Source organism: Gopherus evgoodei, chromosome 3 (assembly GCF_007399415.2).
Source record: "Gopherus evgoodei ecotype Sinaloan lineage chromosome 3, rGopEvg1_v1.p, whole genome shotgun sequence".
NCBI classification, from domain to species: Eukaryota; Metazoa; Chordata; order Testudines; family Testudinidae; genus Gopherus; species Gopherus evgoodei.
In genome coordinates, this window is record NC_044324.1 from 32,971,298 (window position 1) to 32,989,148 (window position 17,851).

Consider the following 17,851-nt stretch of genomic DNA (forward strand, 5'->3'; position numbering starts at 1 on the left):
GGCAAGAAAATTCCCACTCTGCACTGAATAATCCATTGGCTAGAGTTTAAGATCTTATTTCTAGTCTCTGTGCGTTGTAATACTCTGGTCTTATTTCACTTGTTGGGGGCTAAGTGGTGGCAGTGGCCTGTGATATACAGGTCAGACTAGATGATCTCGGGGTACCTTCTGGCCTCAAACTCTATGACTGTATGACTCTCTCAACTAATGTCCTCTTTTGTAGGATTGCCTTAGAAGAGTTGTGCTAAAGGAATCATTTTCACAAGAACTGGGTAATTTTGGTGAAGTATCAATTGTCACCTTTACCAGGAAAGCACAATTTGGGGACTGAATGTGTTGAGTTTTCACACTGGAAACAAACCTAAAAAATTTCACACATTTGTCTTAGGCAAAATTTCATCATTTTCACATACAAATGCTGTGCTTCTTACAGCAAAATAAGCCTGTTTTAGAGAAATGAAATATGTTTTACATCTGTCGTTCACATACAAAGGAGAGAAAAAAGAACAATGAAATATTTCATTTTGGGGGGAAATTGTTGAATTACGTGGACTCCCCCTCTTTTCCTCTACCCTTATTTTTTGCTTTCAACTATACTTCCTCCTAAAGTGTTATGGAGCTGCTGGCAGTATCTGCACAAGCAGCTTAGTCTTTTGAAGGTGAAAATAGACTTTATCTGAACACCTGAACATTCAACACATGTGCTGTTCTCTAAGGGTCCAGGAAAGAGTGTCAAGTGGAAAGAGAATCTGGAAAGAGTACAATAGGTCTGATTCTTCTTTCAGTTACATATTGGTTTTACACTGGAATAACACCACTAACTCCTGATTTACACTGCTGTGAAAGTAAAATCCGGCCGACTGCATACACCAGTTTCAGACAAGACTTTCCTCTTGATATGTAGAAAAACTCTCATGAGGGAAAGATTAAAAAAATAAGTGTGGAGTGCACACATCTTGCAGGAGGTACTCATGTCAGTAGTCTCACCGATCCCTGTATTCTCCTTACAATTTTAATCTAGAACCATGAATTCATCAGGGTTTCCTTGTTACATACTATATTTTAACTCTTTAAAAAAATTATAAACAGATTGATTGGTTGCTTTATTATGGTAGTGTTCCACAGAACCTTTGTATAGACTAGCGTATAAACATTTCCATTCTAAACTCTCATTTGAAGATACTTACACTTCAGCAGCAAACATTTGCTTTAAATGCTCAGAAATGTAAGACACACTTCAACAGAGCTGTTTGAGATTCTAGCCACTGGATTCCCACTGACTTATGGGAACCACCCACATACCCTAACTTTGAAAATTAACCACTCTCAGGCCAAGAGTTATTTTATTTATTTACTTTCATTTTTTAAATAATTCTTCAAATTGGATATTGATTTTTTATTAAAAAAATATTTATTTTAAGCTAACAGGACCTAATACTGGAATCTCTGATTTTTTAATCCTAGAATACGGAGTGCCACAGAGGCCCCTTCTGTTCAGTACAAGGCAGCTAGGGGGATATAGGGAGATGGTTCTGGGTGCAGTGCCATCAGTATACTGATAATACTCAGCTATGTCTTTGTGTGGCATTGGAGAGGCATGGTGCAGTCACTCCATTTCCTACATCTAGGGCTTGGATATCAGCTAACAGTCCAAGGCTCAACCCAGACAAAGCAGAGGTGATGCTAGATTTGGGGAAACAACAAGAGGAGCATGGCAGGGATAACAGTGGCCCCTTTGACTAAAAGGTTATCCCTTGCTTTTGTTACCAGCATTTGTATCCTGGGGATACAGTTACATCCCTGGTAGCTTTTGAACATCTAGTTTGGAGCTGTTACAAGAGTGCTCTTTTTCCATCTTTGCATGGCTAGAATATTATGACTTTCATTGTGGATGTAGCTCACCCCAGTAATTCACACCTTTCTCATCTCCATATTCACATTGCAGGCCTTCTCGACAGCATTCCATCCAATCTGCTCCAGAATCCTACTCGTAGACGTGGTAGGGATTAGCATGGTTGCACAGACATGACTTCAACCATTCTCTTCCCAGGCCTCATCCAGATGATGGATGTCAGCTCCTCTACTTTCAGAGGAGCCTTGCAAGGATCCATAGTCTCCCCCATCCTTTTGAACAACCATGTAAAGATGCTAGGGCAAACAGTAACACTAGCGCTGCATCACATGCACTCCAGATGCAAATTGCACCCACTCCCAGCTATCTAAGGGCACTGTTGAGATCAGCTATTAGATGAAAACAGCTGGCTGAAGTTAATCCTGGAAAGACAGGTAATGCAGGTGAGCAGGGGGAAGTATTCTGAAGTGCTCTGCAGGTGCACTCTGCAGGCCTTATTTCATAATGTTTTACAGGATTTTGGTAACATAATTTTCTGTCTTAATTGTCATTACAGTTATGTAGCCTAATTACATAATTATCTGTGCTGATACATATTACAAGATTAGGGCATATCATTACCACATAAGGAAACAGCTACATATTTAAATAAAGGTGCAGGGGGGAAATCTACTTGAGGAGGGAGATAGGGTTAAAGGAAAAGAATATTTCACCTTAAAGAAAGTCAAAACTTGGTCCTCAGATGAGTGAACAGGAGCGGGTGCAGAGAACCTCCATTCCCTGTGCACACTGGACAGAACAGGAGTCCCCAGGACTCAAGTGAACTCAGTGACTGCTCCTTCCTAGTGTTTTCTGGGGAGCATGTCATGCCTTTTACAGAAGTTAGTGTTGGTACCAACCCAGAAACTTGTATCCAAATACTCCCAAACACTGAAAACTTTTTCATAGCTAGATCCCAAGTCATCTCTTGTTAAACAAAGTCCCAGAGAAGTTAAGTGACTGGATTTAGGTGAGACAAGGTAGATGAAGTAATATCTTTTATTGGACCAATTTCTGTTGGTGAAAGAGACAAGCTTTCAAGCTCCACAGAGTCTTTCCGGTCCAGGAAAGGTACTCAAGAGTGTCAAAGCTGGGGGGAACATGTAGTTTAGCAAAGTAGTTAACACATATTCTAAGGGACCATTCAAGATGTAATGCGTATTAAGATGCTGGGCATGCTATAAGAACGCAGACAGGCCATACATTGAGTTAGTCGCAGAGCTGAGAATCTGACACATTCCTTATTCTAGATACCGACATACTGGGTCAGATCTTCAGCTGATGCAAACTGCCATAGCTCCATTGACTTGAAGCTACACCGCCTACATTCTCACCCCACTACCTTTATAGGAATCTTTATAGCAGACATTAACATGGCTTTAAATTCTGCTGAGATTTCTGTCCCAAATCTAGGGTATTCAACATATCATTAACCTTATGCCACAAACATCAAGGGAGTAGACACTGCAAAAGGTATCTGGTGAGTCTCCAAAGGTAGAAAGCAGTTATTTCTCTATGGCAGAGGTGGGCAAACTATGGCCCACGAGCCACATCCAGCCCGCAGGATCGTCCTGCCTGGCCACTGAGCTCCTGGTCCAGGAGGCTAGCCCCTGGCCCTTCCCCTTCTCTTCCCCCTCCCCGGCAGCCTCAGCTCGCTCACTCCACTGCTGGAACAATGCTCTGGGCAGTGGGGCTGTGAGCTCCTTGGGCAGTGCAGCTGCAGAGCCAGGCCTGACCTGGTCTCTGTGCTGCGTGGTGGTAGCAGTGGCGGCGGCATGGCCCGGCTCCAGCCAGGCAGCACAGCTGTAGCGCCACCAGCCACCGGCACTCTAGGCAGCGCGATAAGGGGGCAGGGAGCGGGGGAGGGAGGGTTGGTTAGAGGGCAAGGGAGTTTGGGGTCGTGGTTGGGGGTGTGGCTAGGGGTCAGAGCAGGAACAGGGGGTTGAATGGGGGCAGGGGTCCCAGGAGGCAGTGAGGAGGGAGGGGGGGTGGATAGGGCAGCAGAGGGCAGTCAGGGGACAGGGAGAAGGGGTGGTTGGATGATGCAGAGGTCCCAGGGGGGCATCAGGAATGAGAGGAGTGGTTGGATAGGGCGGCAGGGGTCCAGGGGCAGTTAGGAGACAGGGAGTGGGTGTGTGTGTGGATGAGGCAGGGGTCCCAGAGAGGTCATCAGGGGACAGGGTGGGTTGGCTGGAGCAGGAGTCCCGGGGGGGGGGGGGGGGGACAGATAGGAGGTGGGGGCCAGGCCATGACCCCGTCCCCTAACCGGCCCTCCATACAATTCACGTAACCTGATATGGCCCTCAGGCCAAAAAGTTTGCCCGCCCCTGCTCTATAGCATCACTTGACATATTTACTGCTCTGGAAACACTGGAGGTGAAGTACCAAAGTATGAGGTGAGGTACCACAACTGCTGCAAAGGACAGCAGACTGGGAAATAAGAGGGGGATATGACATACATGAAGGAAGAGGTCTCAATCCTAATCAGACTGACAGTAACACTTCTTTAAGGAATAAGTGGACAAAACTCATTCAGAATGAGCTGTGAGGGGAAGGGAGTAGAAATACATTGCTGCACCTTCTTAATGATGAACATTAGGTCTGGGAGACACTCTCCCTAGCCCTTTAGCACCTCAGATGAAAAGTTATATATACCGTGCATTTTGCATATGGTAGCGTGAGGGGGATAAGCATAGCCTGATATACCTTATAGGTAGGCTTGGTAGATTTTGATTATTATTTTGCTTATAATTTTGATGGGTCATATAAATGGTTATTTTAATCTTTTTTCTTTTCATTGTTTAGCAAATTTAAATTTTCACAGTTGTAGGAAATTATGAGGGTATCAGACAACCAACAACGTCCAACAATAGTTATTTATTGACAGTAAATGTGGAGATTCAAAAAGTTAAAGCTTTGTAACCGTTTAACCATCAACATCACATACCAAAATATACAAAATAGATATCCTTAAATCAAACTCTAAGAAGTTCTCAAACAGTATTTTTCTTACTTTGCCTAACTGTAAATGTCTCTTATTTTTTATCAAAATATTTTTCATTGGGTTTTCTGTAGAGTGAAATCAATGTTTACCAATAGCTACAGATAAAAACTAGTCCTTCCAAGCCTACTAATAGGTGAATGGACTTTGTAGAAAGTTGATGGCAAGACCCACACAGGATTTCAGAGCAACCTCTGACTCTATTTTGTGGACTGTCTTATTTAACACTGTTAGATTTAAATAATCCCAAATAGATTTTGTTGTTAACTCCTCTCCAAGGTAAATAGGGAAATGTTGGATTACAGCTCTGCTTCTCAAGTATCAGAGGGGTAGCCGTGTTAGTCTAGATCTGTAAAAGCAGGAAAGAATCCTGTGGCACTTTATAGACTAACAGACGTTTTGGAGCATGAGCTTTCGTGGGTGAATACCCACTTCCTCAGATGCATGCTCTGCTTCTGCTTCTCTGGATTAGAGAGAGGTTTTATGAAAGGCTGTACATTCACTTATGATGGGAGTGCTATCTCTGCAACCAACAGGCCTGGGAAATCCTTGGGTAGTGTAGATTTCATACAAACCACTCCTGAAAACAAAGCAAGATCTGGCATTTTTCACTAATCCTTTCAAATATCAGCATATATTTCTCTACACTGAATTTTCTTGCTTTTATCACTTTATCTTCCAACCTGCATGTTTTCTTTAGTGTTGTTTTGTTGTGCTTGAATATACAATTAACAGAGGAAACTCTCATGCTAAGTCAGTCATCTCAACTCTGCAAATAATAGCATTGTTGGTGAAAACAGGCAATTCAGGTGATCTTAATTAAACATGAAAAGAGGGGAATTTACTCTCGTTGAGTAAAAATAAGGTTGATATCCCAAGGTGCTGGGACTGTTCAAGCTATGTTTAGTAGAAACCTGATTTGAATCTCAACTACAGCCTACATAATAATAAAAGACATCTAAACTGATGCCTAATCCAGCACCTGACTATTGTAGTATGCCACAGAGCTTCCTAAAGAGGCATAACTATTCATTATTAACCTATCAACCCACAAGAACGCCTATCACAGTGATATATGGGTACTGCAGAAAAAAAGAACAAAGCCACTGCATATCTCCTGTTTATTCTCCCCTCCCCCTCCTCTCTGAAATGCTCTTCTCTCTCCCTCATCCTTCCCACACTTGTTGCAGGTTTTATTCTGGGGGAAAGCTAACTCAAAGAGCTGTGTTTTGGAATTCACACTGAAAGTGTTGAGATTTGTGGTTATTACAATATTCTCCAGCAAGCGAATTCCACAACCTAGGACATGTTGGTGAGAAAGCCCTGCCTCCAGCTCTTACTATTATTACTCTTGGGGTTGTAGTTTCATCATGTTCAAGAAATGCAGCTCTCAGAGGAGGCCATCGCGACAAAGAGAAAGGCACTTCTGGAGGTATTAAAGACCAGTTCCATGGAGGGTCTTAAAGATCTGAGACCTTGAATCTGATCAAGTATTCTACTGAGAGCCAGCACAGTGAGCAGAGCACCAGGATGATGTATCCCTGGTGCTTAGTGTTGGTGACAGGCAGGCTGCTGTATTCTGGACTATCTGAATCCTTTTAATGTTGGATTGCTCAGACACAGGTATAGGGAGTTGCAATAGTCTCTCCTGGAGAACATGAAGGCGGGGATCGCTATCAACATTTGGTTTCCTAACATGCTACTGAGTCCAGTACAATATCTGGGGCCAATTCAGCCCTAGGATCCGTGGAATTGTGCTGTTTACAGCAGGGCTCAGTATGGAACTCAAGAGTTCTCAGGTGCACCTTCCGTAACATGAAGACTGTTTGTTCAGCCTGAGTTATGTCTACAAAACAGATATTGAAAATAGACACATGGCACCACAGAAAAACATTCCTATATTTTGAAACAAAATTCCTTGTCTCTCACAATACAAGTTTACTCCAGTATCAAGATAAAATGTCTTCTACTTCCCTTAGTTTCAGAGACTTCTTCACAAACCTTGTAGTGCTGAACAGTTTTTAATATTTTAAACAAGTAGAAAAGCGGATTGTAAAAAATGTGTCACATTAAACTTACTAAAAGACAGCAGTTCACTATCTGGATTGGAACTTGGGAGATCTGATTTCAGTTCCCTGCTCAGTCACAAACTTCCAGTGTGGTCTTGGGCAAGTCATTTAATCTCTGCATGCTTGAGTTCCCCATCTGTAAATCGGAGACTATAATACTTCTTTTCTCCCACCCTTGGTCTGTCTTGGTTATTTAGAGTGTTAGCTCTTTCAGGAATGGTTTGTCTCTTACTATGAGTATGTTGAGTATCTACCACATGGGTTCTCCACATGGCATTTACGACTCCTATGAACAGGTTTCTTTATGGGTAGATGGCGGCAGGGTAGGGTGAGTGGGGGTGGGTCCTGAAAAGTAAGAAAGGGGGATTCTAAAACTTTTTTTCTGTTGTAACATGAGGTCATGGTTGGGAGAAGGTTGTGAACCACTGACATAGTACAATGGGGCCCTTATCTCCATTTGGGGGCTGTAAGCACTGCTTTAAAACAAATAATAAAACAATAACTACACAAAGAAATCCATGGCCTGATTGTGGCAGCAGGATCGGGCTCTTACTTTGCCAGTGTTTTCCTGCACTCCCTGATATTATGTTTTAATGATGGCTGTCTCCCTTGCAACGGCATCACTCCTTTCTTTCTGTTTTATCCTCCAGGGAAGTCATAACCTGTACTTATGAATTCACAAGGTTTTGCCATGGAAATAATTTTGTCATTCCAAATGAGGGACCCAACAGGTAGTAAAGGAGAGCTGTAATGGAACAAAGCCCTTTATAAATGATGCACAATAGCTTTTGTAATTAGAAAACATGCTTTTGAAAAAAAAATCTTTAGAGAGATGCAAAATGGGAATGAATTTACATATTTTTGAAGTATCTGGAGGATTTTCCTAGTGTGGCTTTCCCTCAATAAAGTCTTTTGGAATGTAATGTGTGCATGGATGTGTGTCAGCTTTTTAAATGCTCTGGGTTGGATTACCTTTCTACTATCTAACCAGGTTTTTTTTAAGGTTGCCCATCACTATGATATCTTAGGGCTTTTCACACAAGAAAGATAAACTCAAAGATCTGTTAGCCTTTAAATTCTATGGTTACCAAAGAAGCTTTCTTTATACTTTATGAGAGAATCTGAATTCAGCAGTTAGGGCCAGACTTTCAAAAGAACTCACAAACAGATTTTTAAGTGTTCAGTTCCCACAACTGTGGCCAGAATTTCAAAAAAGCTTATCTTAATTTTCAGCCCCTAAATAAGAGGCAGGATGGAAAACTTCCATTGGTTTCAGTGAGGTCAGGATTTCAATTTCAGAACAGCCTGGCATCCAATGTGCTGATCTTGTTTGAATATCTTGATACTTATTCTGAAGTCTAAACAAGAGTTGTTGTTTTTTTGTTTTTTTTTAACTGAATGCTGAGCTTTGAAAATCTGGCTGTTAGAGACTGGTCTGAGGAGAGGTTTCCAAAAGCGTTTCTGAGTCCAAGATCTATATACAGAGAGAAATATGGGAATACATTACATGTATCATCCCCCTCCCCAATGACACAAAGAATCGACTTCACAGTTAATGCTGCCTCATTATACAGGATGGTTCTTCCGTGGGAAGAACAGCCTGCCCCTTTGTTTCAGAATTCGTGAGAGCAGGCACACCGCGTTCCTGGCTTCTACTTAAGAAATGCAAGAAGTTTCTATTATGGTTATCTAATATGCATACATCTTTGGCATAACACCCTCTTATTGCTAGCGAGGAGAAAGAGGAGATATATTGATAGCAAAAACAGCAGTGTTATGGGAAATTGCAGAAAGATAGTAAGACTATTCAAAAAGGACAGGAGTACTTGTGGCATTGCCAAGAATACATTCTTTATGTTAAGTAGCTTTGTACTAAAAGTAATGTCTTTTTGCAGTTTCTCATAAACCTACTGAATACAATATTAGGGCACCAATTATATATTTCATACTGAAAAACACTACTCTATGAAAATTCTATGTCCCTGTGTGCTCACTTTTTATTTGTGCTTTACAGTTTCTTCTGTTAAGTGCATTCCATATATTTACCTTTAAACAGAATAAATTTGCTTTTGTAGAAGTTTGTGTCTTTATCAGGTATTTGTCACAAATGATTTATATTTTTATCAAATGTTTAGATTTTGATTTAGTACTGAGGGAATACATTTAACATGTCTTCTGTCCATTTGATGTTTCCTACAAGTTCCCCATAATCAAAGCAGCATAGAATCCCAGGGTTGGAAGGGACTTTATGAGGTCATCTAGTCTAATCCTATACTCAAAGCAGGACTAATGCCCAGATAGATTTTTGTTCCAGATCCCTAAATGGCCCCCTTAAGGATTGAGCTCAAAACCCTGGGTTTAGCAGGCTAATGATCAAACCACTGAGCTATCCCTCCCCCCCAGCATCAATGATGCTTCTGCTCCTTCTCCCCAACAGGTCCCCATTTGCATTTTTATCTGTCTGTTGTATCTAGTCATATAGATTGTGAAATCTCTGGAGGCAAGGACTGGCTTTGTTTTACTTGTTTGTGTACATTAGCCCTGATCAGGGACCTTTGCCCCACCCCCAGAATAAATAATAAATTCTTCTTCTTAATAATAATAGTGGCTTCTTATCCAATTCCTATTTAAAAAGCTCATTATAAAATAATTACTATTATCTCCTTCATGGATCCTTAAGTCATATTTATAGATAGATACATAGATATGATGTATGACTATGTCATGTTAGGTGTGTACATGCTGCTGGTAAAAATTATACAGTATATCCTACCAAATGAACTGCCCCATTGTCTAGGAAACTTCTGAGAATTCCAGGAGTGATATTTACATATAGCTGAATTGTTCCTGAATGTTTGCATCCTGTAAGGCACAGACAGACTTCCCTGAAATAAATGGCATGCCCATCTACCCCTGCTCCACCCCCCTCCAGTATACTGAACAGTATAATGAACTGGTTCATTGTCCCACATTGGTATACTCATCTATTTCCCTTTAATACTGCAGTGGAGTGAAACCAGTGAGAATGTCCAGTAAAGTGCTACAGTGCAGTAATTCTCTTTAGCAGGGCTGGACAAAGATCCCCCTAATTTTGTTGTGATGAGAACAATCTACCTTGTCCTGCTGGCTTGCCTACAGTGGCATGAGTAACAGGGTGGGGAGGCAGCAGGTTTAAAGGCAGAATAAGATGGTGACATCTATGGGCACTAGGATGGGCATCAGGGATGCAAGACTCTCACAAGGTTCAGAGTTCAAATAAGTGCCCATAGATTGGATGCTTACCCAGTGCCTGATCCAAAGCCAAGTGAAATGAATGAAAATACATTGATTGACTCCAGTGGCCTTTGATGTAGGCACTCAAAACTCAAGTGAATAATCCAAACCCTACAGACAGGAAAAACTGGGCTGGAAACCTCATGAGAGTAGATTCTTTCGCACAATTTCTGATGTTTTTATTTCCAGTCTCGGCAAAAAATTATGAAAGAACTTTCCGTATTTTATTCTTGTACATCTGGTTATAGTCACAGTTGCAGGTAGTAATGGGGGAGAAAGGAGAGCCCACATCCAAACATTAAAAAAGGTTCAGGTTAAGCTCAGTTCTAAACATGGACAAAGGTTTATGGAGGTTCATGTTTCAAACCAGTTAATTCTTCTCTAATAAGAAAGATACTTAAGACATCATTCCTACTTTATTATATAAAGCCATCAATACTTAAAATATTATTGTAGAGTTGAAATGGTTGTCTTTGTTGATGAATATTATTTTTACAGTAGTGCCTAGATTCCCCAACTGAGATCATCCCCCTTTGTGCTAGACATTGTGCAATTATAAGAGACAGTCTTTGCTCTAGCGAACTTACAGTCTAAACATAAAACAAAGATAAAGAGTAGGAGAAAGGAAGTATTTTTATTCCCAGTTTACAGATGAGGAACTGAGGCACTGAGATATTAAATGGTTTAACAAGGTTACACAGGGACCTGTCTAGGGCGGAGCGAGGAAGTGACCCTAGAACTCTAGAGCCCCTGTCCAGTGCCTTCACCCCACAAAAAAACATCCTTCCTCACTATGCAAATTATCCAGCCTTCAAGATGGGAAACTTCTCCCAACACTGTTTTTTGTTTTTCCCAGTTTTGTCCAAACTACAACAATCATCCCTGTGTATATATTTGAATGTCTTATTCCCGAGACCCTATAAATATGCTAGTGGGTAGACAAGTATTGTTTATTAAGATTTTGAGGATTTTGTACTTCCTACAATACATTTTGGCATATACTGAAATTTGGGCTGGAGTGAGGGGCTGGAGTGGAGAGTCACCTGCCTAATCTTCAGTAAATATTTGAGAATAGAGCCTATTTTTTTTCCATACGCTCTTAAAATGACAATAGATGTCAGTTGGATCTCAGTCAAGGAACGTGAGGGATAGCCCAAAACATGAACAATTATTTGACTAATTAAATCGTATTATATTTTTCAGAGCAATTTAAATTTAAACTCAATAGTATGGCTTAATAAAATACATAAGATAAATTCACAAAACTTTATGCCCAATTTATTTTTTAACACTAGCCTAAGGTGCATCATATCATAATGGCTTTGAATATTTCCTTTCCATTTGCAGGACTATTGGCGTTTGCTTTCACTGTTAACCCAGAGGACATGCTTGCCATGTTCAGTGACCTGGTTCAAAGAAGTATGACATCATAGGAGTCTATTTTCCACATAGTACACACACATAGCTCATGTTATCTTTAATGCTCATTATGTACACTTGCACAGTATGGGCCACATTCATCCCTGATGTAATCCTGCTGAACTCAAAACTTAAAGTAGAATGAATTTGGCCTTTTAAATCAAAATAAGATGTATGGAATCACAACATGAATTCAGAATGCCCATGTATTTAGGCTGATTTATCTCCAGTCCCCAATTTTACTTTAATGTATTTTTGTAAATTAATTTCTTACAATGAATATACTATGAACACTAAATAAATACAACCCTCCAGTAAAACTGCTGCTAAAACTATTCAGTATCATTCAGCTATGTGGGAACAAAGTCTGGGGTCTAACCTTGATAGCCATGACATCAATTGAGTCAAAAATCACAACAGTAACCCTAAAAGCAACAAAGGGTCCTGTGGCACCTTATAGACTAATAGACATTTTGGAGCATGAGCTTGAACACTGACTTATTCACCCAGGAAAGCTCATGCTCCAAAACGTCTGTTAGTCTATAAGGTGCCACAGGACCCTTTGCTGCTTTTACAGATCCAGACTAACACGGCTACCCCTCTGATACTTAACAGTAACCTTACACCTTCAGATCTCTTAAGAGCTGCACACTGCAAGTCAGTTGCAGTGCATTAAAAATAATAATAATAATAATAATAAAAACTTTATTGAACCTACAAATTTACAGGCAATGTTAAATATTTTTATATGCCAATATAAGGTGTTCTATTAAACTGTCTACATATACACCTGTATACAGAAATATCACTTTTATACAACACTCCCAAAGCAAGTTCTGTAAACCGGCAAACACTCTACACAGAAGGTCTAGTTGCATGAGTGTTATTCGTCTTAAGTGCTGCACAGTCAGTTCACAGAAAGAACCCCAGTTGCAATGAATTCAGAGCTGATCCTAATCAATATGCAGGGGAAAAAACACAGAACTGTTGGTGCCACCTCAGACAAAGCAGCAAACACTCCATCTACCACAAAGCCTTAAAGAGTAAAGACTAAAAATCAAATGAAAACAAGTCATTCACAGGTCTCTATGTAACCACTGAAGCCTCCAAAGTAACAATTACTACAATTTTTCCAATGCATTGTAAAAAGAGAATGAAGTCACCAGATCGTAAAACTCTGCAAAACTGGCAATTTATATTAATATCACAAGAACATATTATGTGTTGTGACAGTAAACATTGTGGATGTTTTCCATTGGCTGGCTGTGTGTGGAAGGAGTCTCTTTCCTTAGATCAAAGTTTTGCCATGAACATTCTATCCCTCCTTGATCAGACATGTCCAACTGCATGGTACAAATCCAATGAGCAGACAGATGCTGACATCTAAGAGAAAATGTAACACTGAAGTGAATGTAAACCTTGTAATCATCTTCCCAATAAAATATTTATGGAAGCCTTCCTGGCTAAAATCAAGTGAATATAACTTGTGAACTTTTTCTCTCCTAACTGTAGGCTCACACTCAACATAAAGAAATAAATTAAGAAATCAACATAAATGTTATACCTTCTTACTATTAATATGCACTTCAGAGAACTGGAATGCTTAAAATCCAACAACAATGCCTTGTGACTTCTTGTGGTGACCTCTGCTGTGAAAGTCAACTTTCAAATCTGGATTTTTTTCTGTAGTCAGAAGCTAATACTGAATGAGTGTCCCAAGCATCAAGAATCAACCTCCATGGGAACACGGAAAGTAATAGTGTCTCAGAGAGCTTTGACAATAGTACCTCAGAGTTACAAACACCTTGTAAATGGGAGATTGTTTCTTACTCTGAAATGTTCATAACTTTGAGCAAAATGTTCTTTCAAAAGGTTACAACTGAACACTGACTTAATACAGCTTTGAAACTTTACTAGGCAGAAGAAAAATGTTGCTTTTAACCATCTTAGTTTAAATGAAACAAGCACGGAGACAGTTTCCTGACGTCATCATATCTTTCCCTATATATTTTTAGTAGTTTACATTTAACACAGTACTGTACTGTATTTGCCTTTTTTTTTCCTTTGGTCTATGCTGCTACCTGATTGCATACTTCTGGTTCTAATGGAGATTTATGGTTGACCTGTCAGTTTGTAACTCTGGTGTTTGTAACTCTGAGGTTCTATAGCAGTGGCTTTCAACTTTTCCAGACTACTGTACCCTTTTCTGGAGACTAATTTGTCTTATGTACCCCTAAGTTTCACCTCACTTAAAATCTACTTGCTTACAAAATCAGACATAAAACTACAAAAAAGTGTCACAGCACACTTACTGAAAAATTGCTTACTTTCTCACTTTTACCATATAATTATAAAATAAATCAATTGGAATATAAATACTATACTTACATTTCAGTGTATAGTATATAGAGCAGGATAAACAAGTAATTGTCCATATGAAATTTTAGTTTGTACTGACTTTGCTAGTATTTTTATGTAGCCTGTGGTAAAACTAGGCAGATATCTAGATGAGTTGATTTACCCCCTGGAGGATCTCTGCATATGCCCGAGGGCTCATGTACCCCTGGTTGAGAACCATTGTTCTACAGAATATACATGATGGGGAGAGAAACTATGAAGTCATGGATTCATTTAAATCATTGGGAGTTTTACCACTGACTTCAGCAGAATGGGAATTTTGCCCTGTGTGTAGACATATATATAATTTTCAGCCTATAACAAACTAGGCTAAATACATAAGAGTTATGTTAAAACAATATTAGGGGTACTTATTAACAAAAGCAGGAATAGCCAAACACTGGGGAATCTTTCTTAGCCTATATTTCCAAACACAAGTGGAACACAGAGGTGCTAAGGCTCATAGTCAGATTTTCCTTCCCTGTGTGTTGTCAAAGTTCTCATCCTTTTAAGCAGCACTGAACCCTCATACTCTGGGATTTACATTTTGCACTACCACTCAGTAACAATGGAACTAAATTTTATCTCTGGGCTATTTCCGCCTGGAATAAAGCACCTTGTGGGAGTCTACAATGACCTCTAAGGATTAGTCAGAAACGCTTTTGAAAAGAAGTCCTCGGCTGAGAGATGACATCATAAAACTGTCCCTCTCACAGAACCACCCACCCCAAATACTTATTTAGATTTTATTCCCACCTTTTTATTTGTAATTTATCAAACAGGAAGCAATGGTTCCACAATAGTTAAACACCTTATATATCTTGCTACAAATACATATTTTGCAAATGCTTATTTACATTTCCTACAAACATGCATGAGAAATAAGATGCAAGTCAATGTAGGACACACGCCAGACATCATCTAAAATGGAGGCAATCAATAATCACTCAGTACAAAACACAGTGCTCTAAAGCAGTAATAGCAGGGTTGTCACAAAATAACGAGGGAGTCAGAGTCTTCTGGAAGACAGGACTTTTCAGAACGCCATTTTAATGTATAGAAATTAAAGTGCACAGATGGTAATATTCTGCAGATGGCAGTGTCTGTGTAGTAACCTTCACTAGCACTGGGAAGGGGGACGTTTATAATATTTGTGGGGATGGTGTGGTCCAGGGCTGGGGAAATGCAGGGAAGATGGACTGCAGTTCCATTTCAGATAAATACAGATAGTCCTTGCCTACAGAGATCATTACTGAGCTCCAGGCCATCAAAGGTCTGGTAAAATTGACTGCTGGCATTTTTACTGTTCTTCAGCCTAACATTGTAATTTTCTGAACTAAGTGTTCATCGCCACTATCCAATATTTTTCCTACTTAAAGTTACTTTGAAGCCTCTGACCTTCAGGCAGTTGTTCCATTTTGAATAAAAATGTCATTATTTTTGTAATATGAATACACATCTCATGCTGTCTCCCATGTTTCTCCCCTTACAGAATAAATACATAGTAAAAATAAGAAGACATGGTACGTGATAAATTAATGATCAATAAAAAGAAGGTAACCAGATGTCCTACATATCCTCTCTCATACTCCGAGGACAAGGGGAAAGTTAATGAAAAGGCAACACATTTATAACATACAAAAAGAAACTTTTTTCCCCCCATAGTGCATAATTAATCTATAGTACTTACTGCCACAGGACTGCACTGGGGTAAGAAATGACTGGGAATCAAAAGAGGAATAGATATTTTGATGGGTAATGAGAACATACACAGGATACTCATTTTATAAACCAGTAGCAGTGCATGGAGGTATAGGGATCCGCCAACATGGATCATCTTGCAGGAGTGGGGCCATAACCCCTCATCCTTCAGAGCATAAAACAACCCCTAGTTGAGAGGGTTTAGGAAGACTCTTCTCCTTTGGGAAAATCGTATCCTTCCTCTGAAACATTTGATATTGGTCACTCTCGGAGACAGCCTACTGATCTATTTGAACCACTGGTTTAATTGCTATGGCAATTCCTATGTACATACCTGTCTGCTCCTTGTCAGCATAGACTTTATTTTGAATGATAGCCATGAAGGATATTTTTGCTCTACACATATTAAGGCACCGCTCTGATACCCTTCTTGTGGCTGTGCAATAGGAAGCTAATAAATAACGTACCTTTACATAAAGCTGCTGAAATTCGTCAAGGTTCAGTCTACCACTAGGACAGTCCTTTAGAAATCCTTTGTACCACTGTTTGAGTTCATGTTCATTAAACTCCGTGCTCTTCACCAGATCCTCCATCACTTCAGGGGCCAGTTTGCTATTCTGTTTCCCCATTCTGCCTTAAGAAAAGCAAATTAATACAATTAGCCAAGTTGCTGTGATCGTTTTAAAACTTGATTAGCAACCAAGCTGGAGTATGCTACTGACAGCCTTGTTTTGTGCTCACTGATCCTTTCAGCCAAGCCCGAACCCATGTTCCCCCTGATTATTTGGATGCTAAACTATATTTAAATAAGTGTTAGGCTGAATTTGAGAAAAAACAAGAAATTCATCTTTCAATTAAAGCTCTTAAGTCCTGCAGATAGACTGCTGAGTTTGCTTTCAAAATAAATGAGAATTTGCTTAATCTTTTAAATAATAATTTAATATAAGGATTCCACCCTTTTTTTCCTTTTCTTTTTGAGAGGACTAACAGGTTCTTCCTACCAGTGGTTACCATCATATTAAAAAGTGACCGTTCTTTTAGTAATCTTGATAAAGTGGTTCCTAACCATTCCTTGGGTATTCAGTTATGAGAGAATGTGACTTAGGCTGACATTGTTAATAGTCAGTACCATGCTGGGTTGAAAAGGATCTTGTATGAATTAAAATGCAATAGAAAGATCACATTTCACAGATTCATAGATCTGATATTATTCACAGGTTTCTCTTTAATCTTACCTTAAACCCCTCCACCAATGCCAGTTCAATGATTGACAGACTTTACAATTTATGGCCCCAATCTTGCAAAGGCTTCCACATATGATTAACATTAAATTTGTCAGCAGTCCCACTGATGTAAGTGGGACTTCCCACACGCATGAAGTTAATCATAGGCAGAAATCTTTGCAGGATCAGGGCCTGTAACACACCTCGCTCTTGAAATATGAAGTGCCCTGCAGTATATAGTGGGACTACTTTTTTCTTTTGATAATTTTAGGTCTTTTTTATTATATCCACATTGACTAGTACAAATAATTCTCCCTCCTCCCACCTCATTTTTTACTTTCTTACTAATTTTTTTTAGATAATCATATTTTATCCCAATGTGCATTTTTGCAGTATTCAAGACAGTGGATGAATGACAGTGTTGCCATTTCCTGTCCTAGGCTCTTAGGGCTTGATCTCGCAAGCCCAGCTCACCTGAGCAATCCTCACTCACATAAGTAATCCCATTGTATGAAGGGGCAAAGCCCTTACAGAACCAGGACTGAGGAAAAGGAAAAGAGTGGTTAGTGCCCCAAACTGTGAGAGATGGGGAGGGGCTTCTCTGCAAAGGTTCTGGGTAGGGCAGCCTTCATTAAAACCCCTGGCTCCCTCCAAGCTAGAGAGTCAGAGTTAAAGGGTTGATGAGGAAGAGTCACCTGGAGCAGTGGTTTTCAGCAGATGCCCAGGGCCCCATAGAGGGCCTCAAGCAGGTTTCAGGGGTGCCTTCAAGCAGGGCTAGCATTAGACTTGTTGGGGCCCAGGCCAGAAAGCCGAAACACCACTGCCTGAGACTGAAGCCCAGGTCCCTGAGCACTGCCACGAGGCTGAAGATGAAGCT

At 40.0% G+C, this 17,851-nt stretch overlaps 1 protein-coding gene across 2 annotated transcripts in view; it reads right to left on the minus strand.

Moving 5' to 3' along the window:
• The window catches only part of VSNL1 (visinin like 1), a 137,768-nt gene that overhangs the window by 66,385 nt on the left and 53,532 nt on the right, over positions 1 to 17,851 (minus strand). Inside the window, exon 2 of one of the 2 annotated variants that reach the window (XM_030555386.1) lies at positions 16,219 to 16,381. In XM_030555386.1, coding sequence (XP_030411246.1) covers positions 16,219 to 16,380 — 162 coding nt within the window. In that variant the 5' untranslated portion in view covers position 16,381. Of the gene's footprint in view, positions 1 to 16,218; positions 16,386 to 17,851 lie in introns of both variants that reach the window. The other variant, XM_030555385.1, reaches the window with a different exon arrangement.